The sequence below is a fragment of the Terrapene carolina genome, unplaced genomic scaffold (assembly GCF_002925995.2).
Source record: "Terrapene carolina triunguis isolate 2854851 unplaced genomic scaffold, T_m_triunguis-2.0 Scaffold211, whole genome shotgun sequence".
Taxonomy (NCBI): Eukaryota; Metazoa; Chordata; order Testudines; family Emydidae; genus Terrapene; species Terrapene triunguis.
The window spans coordinates 33,068,692-33,082,590 of record NW_020664562.1 but is presented as its reverse complement, the minus strand read 5'-3'; the positions used below and the strand labels follow the sequence as shown (position 1 = coordinate 33,082,590).

Below are 13,899 nucleotides of genomic sequence, written 5' to 3'. Positions count from 1 at the left end.
AGGCTTATATCTAAGATACTGATTGTAGTGCCCCAGGCATGATGCTAGAACATGCTGGGAGAGAAAATACGCACCATGATGTAGGCATTTCTGTTTATGAACTTTATGAATTTTTCCAAACACCAAAAACAGCATTTGAGGCAACAGAGCAGAAATCTCGTAAAGGAGTTCTGTGTACCTGCAGAAAAGGAGGGAGAGCAGAACATGCAGACACATGATGAGTGGTCTTTAAAATATGGAGAGGCTGCCCACAATGGCTGGATCCCCGGAGATAGGTCAGTAGTTGAAATGTTGCCAGCTCTCCCCCAAGATAGAATCCTGTCCCATCACTGGAGCAAGGAGTTGCAATTTTCTCCCTTCCAGAGTGAATCTAGCCCACTAGCCCTACATTATTTCATATCCATCTCCTACATAAATTCTTATATTAAACTTTCAAGGACAAACACTCAGCTGGGGTAAATCAGCATAGATTCATTGACTTCAAATGGCACTACAGTGATTTATACCAGCCCAGGATTTGCCTCTTAGATGTTTTATAGCTGAAGAACCATTTTGGAAAAGGAAGGAAAACAAGATGAATTCTTAATATTCTACAGCAAGTTCAGAAATCTCACCTTTCAGCTTGTGATCCAGGTACTCCAAGATTATTCTAATCAACTGGACTATTGCAAGAATTAATGATCCAAATGCTAGTGAACCTGTGTGATATCTAATACAAAACAAAGAGGTATTTTACCATGTTACAGGAGACAACAGCAATACGTAACTGAACTGACCTTCGCAAATATCACAAAAAACTATCTTATGGACTGTGAAATCTGCAAACAGTCTTTTGAAAAAGATTAACAACAATGCAAAATTTGCTAAGAACTTGGATGCTGACGAAAGATTGTGAAATGTTGCCTCTACTAAATGCTTCTGAATAACCCTAGTGTTAGCTGAACAATTTGCTCTGCTAGATACAACATGAATAAGAGATACTACAATTACAAAAGGCCTATAAATTGTGTTGTAGTAAAAATGTTTATATCCATAATGTGATTTCCTTTGCTAATTTTAACTTAAGATTATTACTGATATAATTTAAATGTACAAATTTAAATATTGGGTTTAAATTTAAACTGTACAGTGCTTTTAATAATTACACAATAGGTCAATATGCTCCTGATTTTTCAATAAAACAAAAAGTCCAGACCCATGCACAAAAATGTATACATCCACACATCGCTATTGTGTTTGCAGAAAGATCATTTGTATTTTTTAGGTGTCTAACAGCCATTAGAGGGTTGCTATAACAGATTTGCATATGCAGGTGCAGGAATTGCTTGTATAAGTTAGGCATGCAATTTCTCAGAGCTTCTACTCTTTTGAAATTCAGGCACTTAATGAATTTGGATCTGCTCCTCACACTGAAGTCAAAAGCAAAATGCAGGTCCGTAATGACTAGGATGATTGAGCCCTTAATGACTAAGCTTTTCTACATAATTGTTTTCCTTTGATAGTCTAAGCATAATGAAATTGTTTCCTTATGAGTTATGAGCAGCGCTAGGAAACACAAAGAGATTAAACTCCAGATTCTTATCCTTACCGTATTGCTCGTCCAAATGAAGAAAAGAGTGGGCACGTTGGAATATCAGCAGGTTTTCTAAAGGCCCAGTAGTAAGAGGCAAAGGCACCAGCAAGGGTACACTGACCCAGTGCAATTGCAAAGTTTACCAGCCACAGAAAGACAAAAGCATTGGAGAGTTGAAAGATGAAGATGTATTTGTGATAGAAGCTTTCTCCCCCATAGAAAGCAAAAGTACACTGAGCACCAACACATAATTTGGTCACATTGGTTGTGTTAAAAGTCTGTTTAGAAAGAAAAACAACAAAAATAATCAAGCAATGAACAGGATGTGTCAGGACAATTTCTGAAATTAAATGGCTGAGCACAAAAAATCTCATATTCTGCTAGATGTTTCACTAACTCATTCAATCCTGCTACAAGTGGAAGTCTAACTTCAATGTAAATGTTTTTTAATTCATTTAAATAATTCAAAACTAAGCCCTACTTAATTTGTGATATTGGGGAAATTGCAGATCCCACAATATTAGGCTTTCACCGCAATTTCGTTAGCAGCCCGGGGCTGACAGCACCACTGTTAGCCCCGCGCATTAATGACTGTCATATAGTTGCAGCAAAATGTCCAGTTATCAAAAAAATTAGCAGATATAACATAATACTTGAGTGTTTATATTGTTCCAGCAAAAATTTCTTAAACAAATAGATCTTCTCTGGCTTTTCCAAATTACCACAATTAATAAAGGTCCATTATTACTTTTCCACGATTTTCCATGTCTGGTCTGTAACTCAGCTGCAATTATTTGACAATCATTCCATGATTCAAGTAGGTCCTTATTAAAAACCCAATACTAAAAAAGACTTAATGCTCTGTGATTAGTAAATGGGCCGTTCACTATGGATAAACGTGAGCACATACACAAGTCTTTACATGACTGGGGCTTAACAATTCAGAATCTGAATTACACAAACCCCCTCTCCTGATACACAACTTGTTCAGTTTCCTTACAGAGCAGCTAGTCATATTTATTTAAAACTCATGGCCAGATCCTCAATTTGTTTAAATCACTAGCTCAAGAGAAGTCAATGGAGCTATGACTTTTTACACCAGCTGAGGATCCGGTCACAGAATTTCTTATCTGTCTCCCCTTAGATTATAATAACAATAAAAAAATTTAGAATTGAATTTACTTTTCTCTATTTGTGCTGTTTACTCTGTCCATTTGCCCAGCTTGGACAATGAAAACAGAATGGTCAGACTTGAATCTCTTTCTCCTTTGGTTCACAGACATCAGCAGAGTGCTGTAGTGTTTGGGAGGCATGCATTTCACGGGAATGCTATCTATTACTTAAAACAAGCTGTTTCCATTGGCATTTAAAATAACTGGAAACATTTCTACTGATGTTAGGCTTCATAAACGGTTTTTTGTGTTTGAAGAACTCCCAAAACAAAGTTAGAGCCCAACGTGACCTAACTGCTCCCAATAAATGCCAAAAGATTTGCTAAGCGTTTTGTAAATGTTCTTAATTTATCCTCATTGCTATGATAGGCAGTATTGTCTAGTAGCAAGAGCATATGACTGCAAGCTGAGAGATGTGGTACCCAGTTGGGTTTCTGCCATTAACTTGCTCAGCAGCCTTGGAAAAGTCTCTAAGTCCCAAATTTTGAAAACTGGCCACTGATTGTGGATGCCTTTTGGTATCTCTTAAACTGAGCATCCAAAAATTGAAGCACCAAAAATGAGTGGACACTTCTGAAAATTTAAGCCTTTACCTCTGTGTCTCAGTTTTCTCACCTGTAGAACAGGGCTATTCATACTTATCCTCCGCACTGGGGTGCTGTGAGAATTAATTACCTGGTGCTTGTAAAGTGCTTTGAACAAGTATTATGTGACCTAACACAACAAAGAATGAGTGGAATACAACTATGCATGGTCTTTAAACAAGCACTGCACATATCTTGAATGTCAATAAATTAATATAATTAGCATGCCCCCTCTTTTCCCCCTTCATAGGCAGTTATTAGTTATGCTTACCTCTGGGTCACAGGTCAGGTTTGCATACTTGCACAGTGTTTGATTAGCCATTACTTTATACACAGGTTCCCCTGATGTAGACAGGAAACTGAGTGAATTGTATTAAGGAGGAACTCACAGAATCACAGGTCCCTAAATTCCATCACACATTAAACAATATAGTAGGGGATCACTAACCCTGAAACTTGTGTGGGTTGGAGAGAGATTCAGTTTTAGAGCACCACCTCTTCCTATGCATGTGGCCAGCATATAAGCAGAAGGGCTAACAAGTAACATCTAAATTTTCCTCATAAGCTAGAGAACTGTGGAAAACCCTGCCCTGAAGTCTGCACAAGTCCCAGACTCAGGGAAGGAGCTACCTCCACATTGCTCTTAGTCCCCTCTGCGCGCATCACTATGGCAGCATGCACTAGTCGGTGACCCTACTGCCAGCAGCTCTTGGCCAGCTCCCGTGCTCGGTGACTGCTGCAGTGGGGAACAGAGAGGATGAGTTAATACTGCTCAGAGCAGAAATAACAGACTCTTCTTCACCCAGTGAAGGCTTCCTGACTCCTCCCTCTGCTGCTTGGCAAACCTCTGTGTAGCAGGCAGTTTTACAGAGAGGTTGGTGGTGGTTGTGCCGGGTGGGGAGCAGAACAGGCTGAGCAGCTGCCAGTGAAAAACATGGCAAAGGAGCAAATAAGAGCTCCCCAATTAACTAAGAAACAATGAATGCAGGGCTAAGGAACGTGAAGTCTTTGCAGGCCATACGCTCCATGGGTGAATAAACCCCGTGCAGTGGGCTCACCCAAAGCCTTATGTACCATTTAAGACCCATATTAAGGACTTAAATAGTGCACAGGGCCTTGTTTGAGCCCACTGGGGGGAATTCCTCCCTGAGACTGTTATTTTTTAAATAAAATATAATGTCCTGCTTGTATACCATAACCCAGTGTACAGAATCCTTTATTGGTGGGGAGATGGACTAGGTGACCTAACAGCTTGCTCTAACGTCTATGATTCTCTGAAGGTGTTATAATACAGTCTCAGCCAGCATGATGGAACAGAACAGCTCAATGAGACAGGAGCTACGTACAGCACCTCAGGCACCCACTTGATAAGATATGAGAGGGAAAGAGATACAACACATCCAGGTGTAGGACATTTCCCACTGTATTGTCCACTGGATCTACAAACACACTAACACGTCACGTGTGTGAACATCACTGCCGTCCCAATTCTGCATCTCACCCCGCACAGCCACACCAGCCACTTTGGGAGAAGCAGGGCAGAAGAAAAGTGCATTTATTTATTCCTTGTGTAAACAGTAGGGCACATAGGGTGGGTGTGAAGTATGTCTCCAGGTGATGATGTTTGTGAAAAATACCATCTGTTGGTGTTAGTCTTCTTCAGAGTCTCCTAAGAAAGCACAAAGGGATTTCAATACTGCAAAGTGAGGGTTTCTACAGTGGCTTCATCCCATATCAGCTATCAAGAGAAGAACCTTAGTGGAAACAAACAATTATGTAAGGATTTTGCCTCTACCTCCAATGTACTGCTCGTTGAGAATGAAGGCCGATGTGAGCATTTACAGAGTTATTTGGTGAGCTATTCAGATACTACCGCGATAATGAGGTACAAATACTCAGACATATAGAAGGATACACAGCTGTCACTGCCCAATAGGAAATACAGATTGCAATGAGAATGAAGGTGATAATGGGGTAGAATAATGTGGACATTATGTAGCCAATAGCCCTACAAAGGAAACAAAATAAGGTTGAAATCTAGAATGATGATAAAACAAAAAATTACTTTTTATTAGCCCTTTAGCATTAGCCCTTTTACTTCTCTCTTCACTGATACTGGTGGGGTCACCTAGTGCTGGGATCCCAGAGCACTGCCAGTACCATCTCCTTACTGCCTCACTTCTGTCACCGTCTCATTTTGTCTCTTCTCCTCCCACTCCTTCATCTGGCTGCCCTCCTCAAATCTCTGCTATATTCTGTTCCCAGTCCCCTTCTTTCCACTGATTTTGCCCTCCCTGATCCTATCCCTGCTACCGTCCTTCAATCCTGGGTCATAAACCCATTCTGCTCCCACATCCCTCCAACTGCTGTCTGCCTCAGACACTGCCCCTCCCACTGCCTGTCTTCTCCATGTTCCCAAACTACTCAACTCCTAGACCTGCTCTTTCCCCTGGGCCCCTGTACATCCCCCCTCCTGCCTTCCTCCTAGTGTTCACAGATCCAGACTGCTCGGGGACCTTCTGCTCTACTGAGCACTGCATGCTCTGGACCCTTGACATTCTACTTTTCTCTTGAGTCACAGTCCATTTTGCTACCTCACTACTGTAATGTATTTATAATTTTTCTGTGTAAGAGTGTGTGTGTGTGTATATGTGATGTTGCCTAAATTTGCTGGCCCACAGAAAGGATAAAGGGCTTTCTACTGCTACTAGCTAAGGAAGCTCTTCTTTAGTTCAAGAGACAGAGGCCTATGCTTTAGTAGCTGACAAACCAGACACTAGTCCCAATGAATAAAAGGTGTGGTCAGAGCGTGGACACAGGTAACTAGGAACTTGAGCGTTCTAATCCCTGCTCTGACAAGGATTCCCTCTGTGGCATTAAATACATTACTTAAGCCATCAGTGCCTCTCTAGAAAATGACTGCACTTATCTCACAGGGGAATAATGAGGATGGTTAGTTCTTAGATACTGTGGTGATGGGATAGGAAATAATTGTACAGGCAGCTCACTGCATGTGACTTATAGAAAGTGTGCCTGTTGTCTAAAGCATGTGGATTGATTACACTGCTCTCCCATTTTCCTTTACATTCCCCCAATCCACCTCATCCCATTCCTTCTGAACCTCTCCTTCCACAGCCCCCTGACGCGAACCTCTGACCATTCCAGCCTCCCTTCTCCCTCTGCCTTTCCTTCCCCCATTGTGCTTCTCCCCTGACTTGTTCACTCCTGCTGCCAGCTGCCTTCCAGGAGCCAGTTCCCAGAAAGCAAATGGAAGACAAATTTACTCCACTCCTGCTGTTAAATAAGAAGACCCTGGGGATAAATTAATCTGTCTTGTGCGATAACAAGGTCAATGGCAACATTCTAGTAGTGTTTTCTTATTGCCAAATCATACCTGGATCTACAGGCACAATAAGCGCATTATGAGTCATACAGACGTGCACGATTTTATGCTATTTAAGAAATAATCACAAATCAGTAGTTTCCAGCAGTTAATGATAGGCTTGTTAGTTAACAGTGAAGCCACAGACAGTTTACTCTAACAAACTGCTTGTTAACGATTCTATCAATGGATTCCAAACAGCTTATTACTATTATAAATTGTAATTTTACTGAAAGAATAGTTAAACTGTACTGAAAAAAATAATTTGATTCCCAGTCATTAGCAACTTATTTCCCATCATCCTGAATACAGGGCATGGTCTGTTAGGTGTACAGTAATTACTTACAGTGTTTCACCTCAGGCGTTATACATGAGTGTAAAAGTACTGCCCTCACGTGACCTTTCAGTGTAGCTAAAAAAACTAGAGGATGTTATTACCTCCCAGCAGGAAGTTTATGAAATTTCTGAAGTGTTTCTATCTGTCACATTTTTGAATAAAAGTGTCTTAGTGTGTAAAATGTTTCTGAATTATAATGAACAGGATCCAAAGGATAAAGTGTAGTGCTGCCAAAACTGACTGCTATTTCCTGCATGCATAGCTGTAGAAAGGGGAATAAGTAGGCTGATTATGGAACTTCAGCTTTCCCTAATTCCACAAAAGACTCCCTAAGTCCTGATACTACAGGCACTGGGATGCCCAGGACTGTAAAAGAAAAATCAGGGAAGGGAAGAGGTCACAATTCAGATTCAGATTCGGCACTGCTCTGATGAATTTGGTAGCACCGTGACTACCAACCATCTACTAGCTCTCTATACTAAATTCTGCTTTTGGGTACACATGTGTAGCCTACCACTTGACCCAAAAATCTGTCCTCATTTACACTGGCACAACTCCATCGAAGTCAATTGGGTTGCATTGGTGCAACAGAGAGAATTTGATGCACTGTGTTTACTAGAAGGACCAAGTATATGCAGGGAAGTTATAAATTGTTACCTGGAAACTGCTTGTGAGACTGTTAACAGGAAGAAGTGTTAACTACTCTATTACTGCACATCATGTCATCGCTGGCACTAATTCATCTGAGCAATAACTGAAATCAATGCGTATAACACACTGGGATCTGAAGGCAAAATTTGACCCTTGTTAGTTACTTTTTTCACTATATGACAGTCAGTTAAATTGCAGGGTGGATCTAAGCCTTCCAAATGGATTATATCAAGCTCCCCCGCACACACACCTCACTCTAAAAAATACAGTTAAACCCCTCACAGTAACCATGCCAATGTTTAAAGGAGACATTTAAAAGATATTAACTCTCAAATGGTACTTTCTCTGCATAATCAAATTTTCAGAAGGCTTTTGAGTGTGGGATTTTCAAAAGTGCCTCAATCAACAGGACTGGGCTCCTAAGTCACTGCAACACTTTTGAAAATCCTACTGCTGGTTGTCAATGAGACTTGAACCTATTTATGATGGATGCCAAGGTCTTGATCCTACAAGCCCTTGTCTGGTGCACAGCTGGCCACACAAGATTTTTATGCTCCCTTTGCAAGTATGAAAGGAAGCTCCACGTTGGCACAAGCAAGATTCAGCGCTAGATATAGTCCTCTGTGCTGAATGAATGTATGTTTGAAGACCTTTGTACGTCTGCTACCTTAAAATGGGAAGATGTGGGGGCAGAGAATAGGTGTGTCTGAGGATATAAAGGCTTAAGTGCACTCCCTCAGCATGCAAATGATATGCCTAGCTACATGTTCTCCTATGAGCCCCTCCTACTGCTACTAGGCAGGAGTAACCTAGCAGCCATAAAGCCACACTCTCATTCATGCAGGATCAGGCTCCCTTGCACTCCCTGGACTGTTTAGCACTTTTCCCCTTGTGCTTCTATCCACCGTATTCTGCCCCTGGCAGTGCAGGATTAAGTCCCAACAGAGTATTACAAGGAGGGTATTACAATTTTTTTTAAAAATCAATAAATCAGAGAAACATACCTACTCCCTTCCTGCAAGAGTGCAATAGCAATCCGGATCCGATTCCTCAGGAAGATCAGCATCAGTATGATGAAGACTTCCACAATACAAAGTATTATCACTGCAAGCACGAAAATTAAACTCCTCAAAAATCAAACCAACACGCTGCCTTTCTACATTGGTGGTTTCCACCTTGTACTTTACAATCCTGGTCATGAATGCCAAGAAACCCTATGCTAGAACATGCTTGCTCTCTCTGTGACTGCAAAGGCTGACTTTCAATCCCCATTTAATACATTCTTGAGAAATCCCACAGAAGCTGCTAGCCTTGACAGATGACATTAGTGTTTGTAATTTACAAAGGAAAGTGGAGCATTGCAATGTCAGACAGTTCACAAATATAGTCATCTATTTAAAAACATATGTCTGTAGCACTTAGCATAAAATATCATTTATCCTTAATGCACTCCATGAAAGTAAACTTTGGGTTATTCAGAAACAAGCATTTTTCAATGATTATACTATATTGCTGCTAATTTGTAGTCTCTGGACATAGGAAAAAGAATAAAACATAGATGGACATTCAGCCTTTTAATTAAGAGAGCTTGATTCTGATCTCCATTACACTGGTGTCATGCAGAAGTAATTCCATTGAAGTCAATGGCCCAGTTTTATACAGGGCAAGCCAGCATCTCAGCGAGATACAAGGAGAGAATAGGGACACATGGTACAACACTAGTATTCTCTAGGGGCATTACTTTAAAGAGATTCACCTCAGCAACATGTGGTGAGTGGCCCCCATTAGTTCACTGTCCCAGACATGCAGGTAAACAGAGACACAGCACATAGGTTTTGTGCAGCAGACTACAGCTTTGTTAAATCATCTTTACAATGGGGTCAATGGTACCCCAAGCCCTAGCAGGCAAAGCAAGAGTCCAATATGGGAGGACATAGCCTTATGCCAAAACCACAAAACCTGGAGTCAGGGAGGTAAGGGAGACAGTGCCTAAATCATCCCTGGTATCCAGTCAGTTGATGAGATCTCCTATCATCCCCCTGGCTCAAAGGCATGAGAGCAGAGATGGGAAATGCCTCAATCTGCACTAGACCTAAGAGACCTCCCCTAGTTTGGCCAGCAGATACTCGAGTCCTGTGCTTATGTTTACCCCCGGAGATACCTCACGCTTGACACTGACCACAAAGCTGCAACACCATAAATGCTGTGCCCACCAAACCAGGCCTCCCGCATGCTGTGAGGAAGTTAAAAAAAAAAACCATCTTTTTTGGGTCACCCAATTTTATCCAGAGGAAAAATTATTTCCCATGAGGGCTGATCTGGCTAGGCCCACAGCATGCAGGAGACCCAGTTCTACAAACCTTAGGCCCCAATAACTCCCAAAGAGTGGGTGTTGCTTGGGCAGTTGCCAGTGGGGGTGGAGTGCAGCTGACCAATCATGGTCAGCCACCTCTCCTGAACTGGCCAGTCATGCAGACAATGGCCCATTCGGTCCCCATCTAACACCCTATCCCTTCCTCCCTTCACACTGCATGTGGTGCCCATACAGAAGGAATGGTACATGGATGGATGGGGAAAGGCAAATCCCCTCTCCCCTGCAACCTGGCCAGGACCCCAGGGAGTGTCTTGCTCTCTGCTAATCAAGTCAAACCCTTCTCCCTCACCACCACCAAGAGGGGGGGAGGGATAGCTCAGTGGTTTGAGCATTGGCCTGCTAAACCCAACTCAATAAGAGTGGTGTTCTACCAGTTGTGCATGTTTTCCACATTTGTTAGTAATGTGAATGGACCAAATTCTAGGCCAGATAAACTAGTAATCCTGAAAACTGCACAATATAATAAAAACCTTCACTGCACTGAGATCCCAGAAACTTATCTAAAGGAAGATATTTGTTCAGCATCTGTAACAAGGGGTACTTCATAGGTTGCACCAACCAGCTGATGATTCGTTCTCCTGGTTAAGCATTAACAGAGACTAATTTTAAAAGGCACTTACTAAATGCTAACCATGTTTGCCTCAGCTGCAGGTATACTCTGAAGTCAGTCTGGAAGCCAATATCATAGATCGTGAGGTCAGATCCAGGTGTCCCCTGAAGATGATCATACTCCCAGTAACAATGCCAGATACCTTTGGAAAAACAAACCAATAAGAGCTGAGTGTTTCTGAAGAGTCTGTAAACATGAATGAGCCTTTGGTTTTTTTGCCTTCAACATGCCATACAGGTAAAAACTACAGGTGATCATAAGACTAGTGGCTTATAAACCTACACGAACAAAAAAGAAATCATGGTGCAAATACAGAAGGCCTAATCCTGCAAGTGCTTACATGTGGGTGTACACGTGGTGGTAAACGTTTGCAAGATCGAGGCCATAGTATAAGTTTCTTTAAAGAAAAAAACCCTCAATACCCTGTCAAACCTATGCAATATTTCACCTGATTATTACAGATTTCCTTGTACAAACATCAGCAGTAAGAACAAAATCTCTCTGCAGTTCCTCATTAGAGAGTGTAGGAGCTAACACCTACCATATCCTATAATTCCAATCACGCCAAGGATGAAAATCCAGAAGAGGACCCCCGCTGTGAACCTCAGGAGCACAAGGAAGAGCAGGCTCACAACCATTGCAATGAACAGACCACTGGAAAGACAGGAGGCGACATGAATATAAAGGAAACAGGCATGAGCATCCCTCCTCCTTGCGCATACTGCAAAAGGAGGGCCACTCTTTCACACAATACAGAATGACAGGTCTAAAATTTTATTCCAAACCTCCTTTTGAAAGTCTAATGAGTGGTGAGTGTTTTAAAGTTTGGATACCATCAACTACTGGAAACCAGTCTGTTGGGCTATAAGTTTCTAGGCAGTCTGATTGCATTTCATAGCCACATTTATAAATGATGGGCCAGCTCCTTAGCTGGTGTAAACTGGTATAGCTTCATTGCTGTGACTGTGCTGATTTACACCAGCTGAGGTTCTGAGACAGTGATGTCTTCAGGCCGTGGCTAGGCAAGGGTAGAGAAGTGTCAAACTGGAAGGAGGTGTACATGTGTGGTTAGTTCAATTTTGGTTCTTAAATAAGAACATTATTTTAAAAAGTAGATAGGAACTTTGAATTTGAGAATAAAACACTTTCCTTTCTATCCTTCCAAACAAGTCATGTGCAGTGCATCGGAGTTGGGAAGAAAACGTGCATTAAAAAGAAAGAGAGAAAAGCTGACATTGGCAATGACCTACCAGCAGTGCAATTGGGGAAAAAACAGCTACCCAGTGAGTGTCTTCCTTTAGCCTACTCAAATCAGTGGTAAGGCAGTGTGAATTCTGGTTTCATTCCCAGCATGCAAGTCACAAAGAAAAAAACAACAAGGATGGCTGTGTAAACTCTTTACACACACACAGGTATCTGAGTGTACAGCCATAGGAGATAACAGCCAGACTCCTCTCACATAAAATCCCAACACACAGTCAAGTGGGACACACCACTAAAATATTTCTTTTCTTGATGATGTTAGCAGAGGTCCAAAACAAAATAAATGATTATGAACCCTGGACTTTGAAGACATACCCACTGAAATACAAAATCCATAACCATTAATTTAGAGTTTGTTTAGTGATCGCTCTCTGAAATGTCCCCCTTACCTAGCTGGTTATCAAAGAGGTGAGACTGATCAGACTCAGGACCACATGACTGTGATGGGTAAGACATCTCTTTGGGCTTGTAAACCTTACAACTGTGCAGCAGACAGTGAAAAAGAAAGAGCCACAGCTTGCTTTGGAGATCTCTTCACCATAACCTGCACAAGACATTCATAAATCTCCTCTCTGCCCTGTGTGGTTACTCCCTTTCCAAAATTCATTCAAGGACATCTCCTGCTTTCTCACTGAATGGTTCATCATTCAAAACTTTCCTCCTCAAAAACAGCTGGACTATTTGGAGGTTGGGGCCCTGATTCAGGAAAACACTTAAGTACATGCTTAACCTAAGTACATGCTTACTAGTTTCACTGTCTTAACTAGTACTCATGCATGTGGCTGAAATGAATCACATTCTTCAGAGCTGCTGTGAATAGACATGCTTTGGGGTCTGAGAACTGAAAGCTGCAGATCTTCCTGGGTATTGTGGAAAGGCAGGAGTCTCTCCATAGTTAAGGTTGTAACCAACTGGCTTCCACTATAAAACCCTACAGTATCATACCCATAACTTTGGCCTGGAAACTGCATTCTGTTTGGAAACTACCAGACTTACTCTGAAAACGAAGGAGGAAGTTTTGATAAAGTACGAAGAAAATCCATCCAATAGTTTCAACAGTACAGATCATTCTGAAAAATGACCATATTAGAAACTTTGACTTTTGCGTAACGTTACTTTGTCTCCCTCTAGCTTCAAATTTCCTGTATAGTTAAGTCTCCTTGTAAACTCATGGCCCAGCTATTGATGTAGAAAATAAATTCATGATTTTAGGTGTGGATAATTTTGTACCCAATCTTGCTCCCATTTATTTCAGTGGGAGTTATGGACCCAATCCTGCCCCTACTGACATCAGTGGGGGTTTCTTGCCATTGGCGTCAGCAGGAGCAGAATCAAGCACTATGAGTATGTGAGGAAGTTGCCCTCTATTGGTTGGGGCAGTGTAGAAAGAAGCTTAGAGTATGTCTACATAGCAATTACACACCCATGGCTGGCCCAGGTCAGCTGACTCAGGCTCATGGAGCTTGGGCTGCGGGGCTTAAAATTGCAGTGTAGATATTCGGCTCGGGCTGGACCCTGAGCTCTGGGACCCCATGCAGGGGTGGAGGAGGGTCCCAGAGCTTGGGACCTAGCCCAAACATCTACACCCCAATTTTATAGCCCCACAACCAGAGTCAGCTGACCCAGGCCAGCCACAGGTGTTTAACTACTGTGCAGACATACCTTAAGGCACCTTCTATAGCTGGAAAATGTGTTCAGTCTGAAAACTGCGAGATCTATTCTGAAACCAAACAAGGAAGTTTTGGCAAAGTATAAAGAAAATTCATCCAACAGTTTCCGAAGTATGGATCATTCTGAAAAATGAGTACACTTATCAGTATATTTATCAACTGACTGTAGAAACTACTTGTAATTGCTGTTCTTAGAATAATCTAGTATATGTAGTATGTTATCAGAAGTATATAACAGTTCTTAACACAAATATCTGTCCATAGTACTGCATTCAAGCCTGAC

General features: G+C 41.7%; 1 protein-coding gene across 5 annotated transcripts in view; it reads right to left on the bottom strand.

The window, feature by feature from the left end:
* Positions 1 to 13,899, bottom strand: part of LOC112107617 (choline transporter-like protein 5) — a 199,052-nt gene that overhangs the window by 23,149 nt on the left and 162,004 nt on the right. For 4 of the 5 annotated variants that reach the window (XM_026655798.1, XM_026655799.2, XM_026655797.2 and 1 more), the window contains exons 10-17: positions 11,225 to 11,337; positions 10,694 to 10,825; positions 8,704 to 8,803; positions 5,245 to 5,337; positions 3,601 to 3,688; positions 1,589 to 1,851; positions 615 to 709; positions 75 to 178 (exon numbers count right to left, since the gene is read on the bottom strand). In XM_026655798.1, the coding sequence (XP_026511583.1) occupies positions 75 to 178; positions 615 to 709; positions 1,589 to 1,851; positions 3,601 to 3,688; positions 5,245 to 5,337; positions 8,704 to 8,803; positions 10,694 to 10,825; positions 11,225 to 11,337 (988 nt within the window). The remainder of the gene's footprint in view (positions 1 to 74; positions 179 to 614; positions 710 to 1,588; positions 1,852 to 3,600; positions 3,689 to 5,244; positions 5,338 to 8,703; positions 8,804 to 10,693; positions 10,826 to 11,224; positions 11,338 to 13,899) is intronic. The other variant, XM_026655800.2, reaches the window with a different exon arrangement.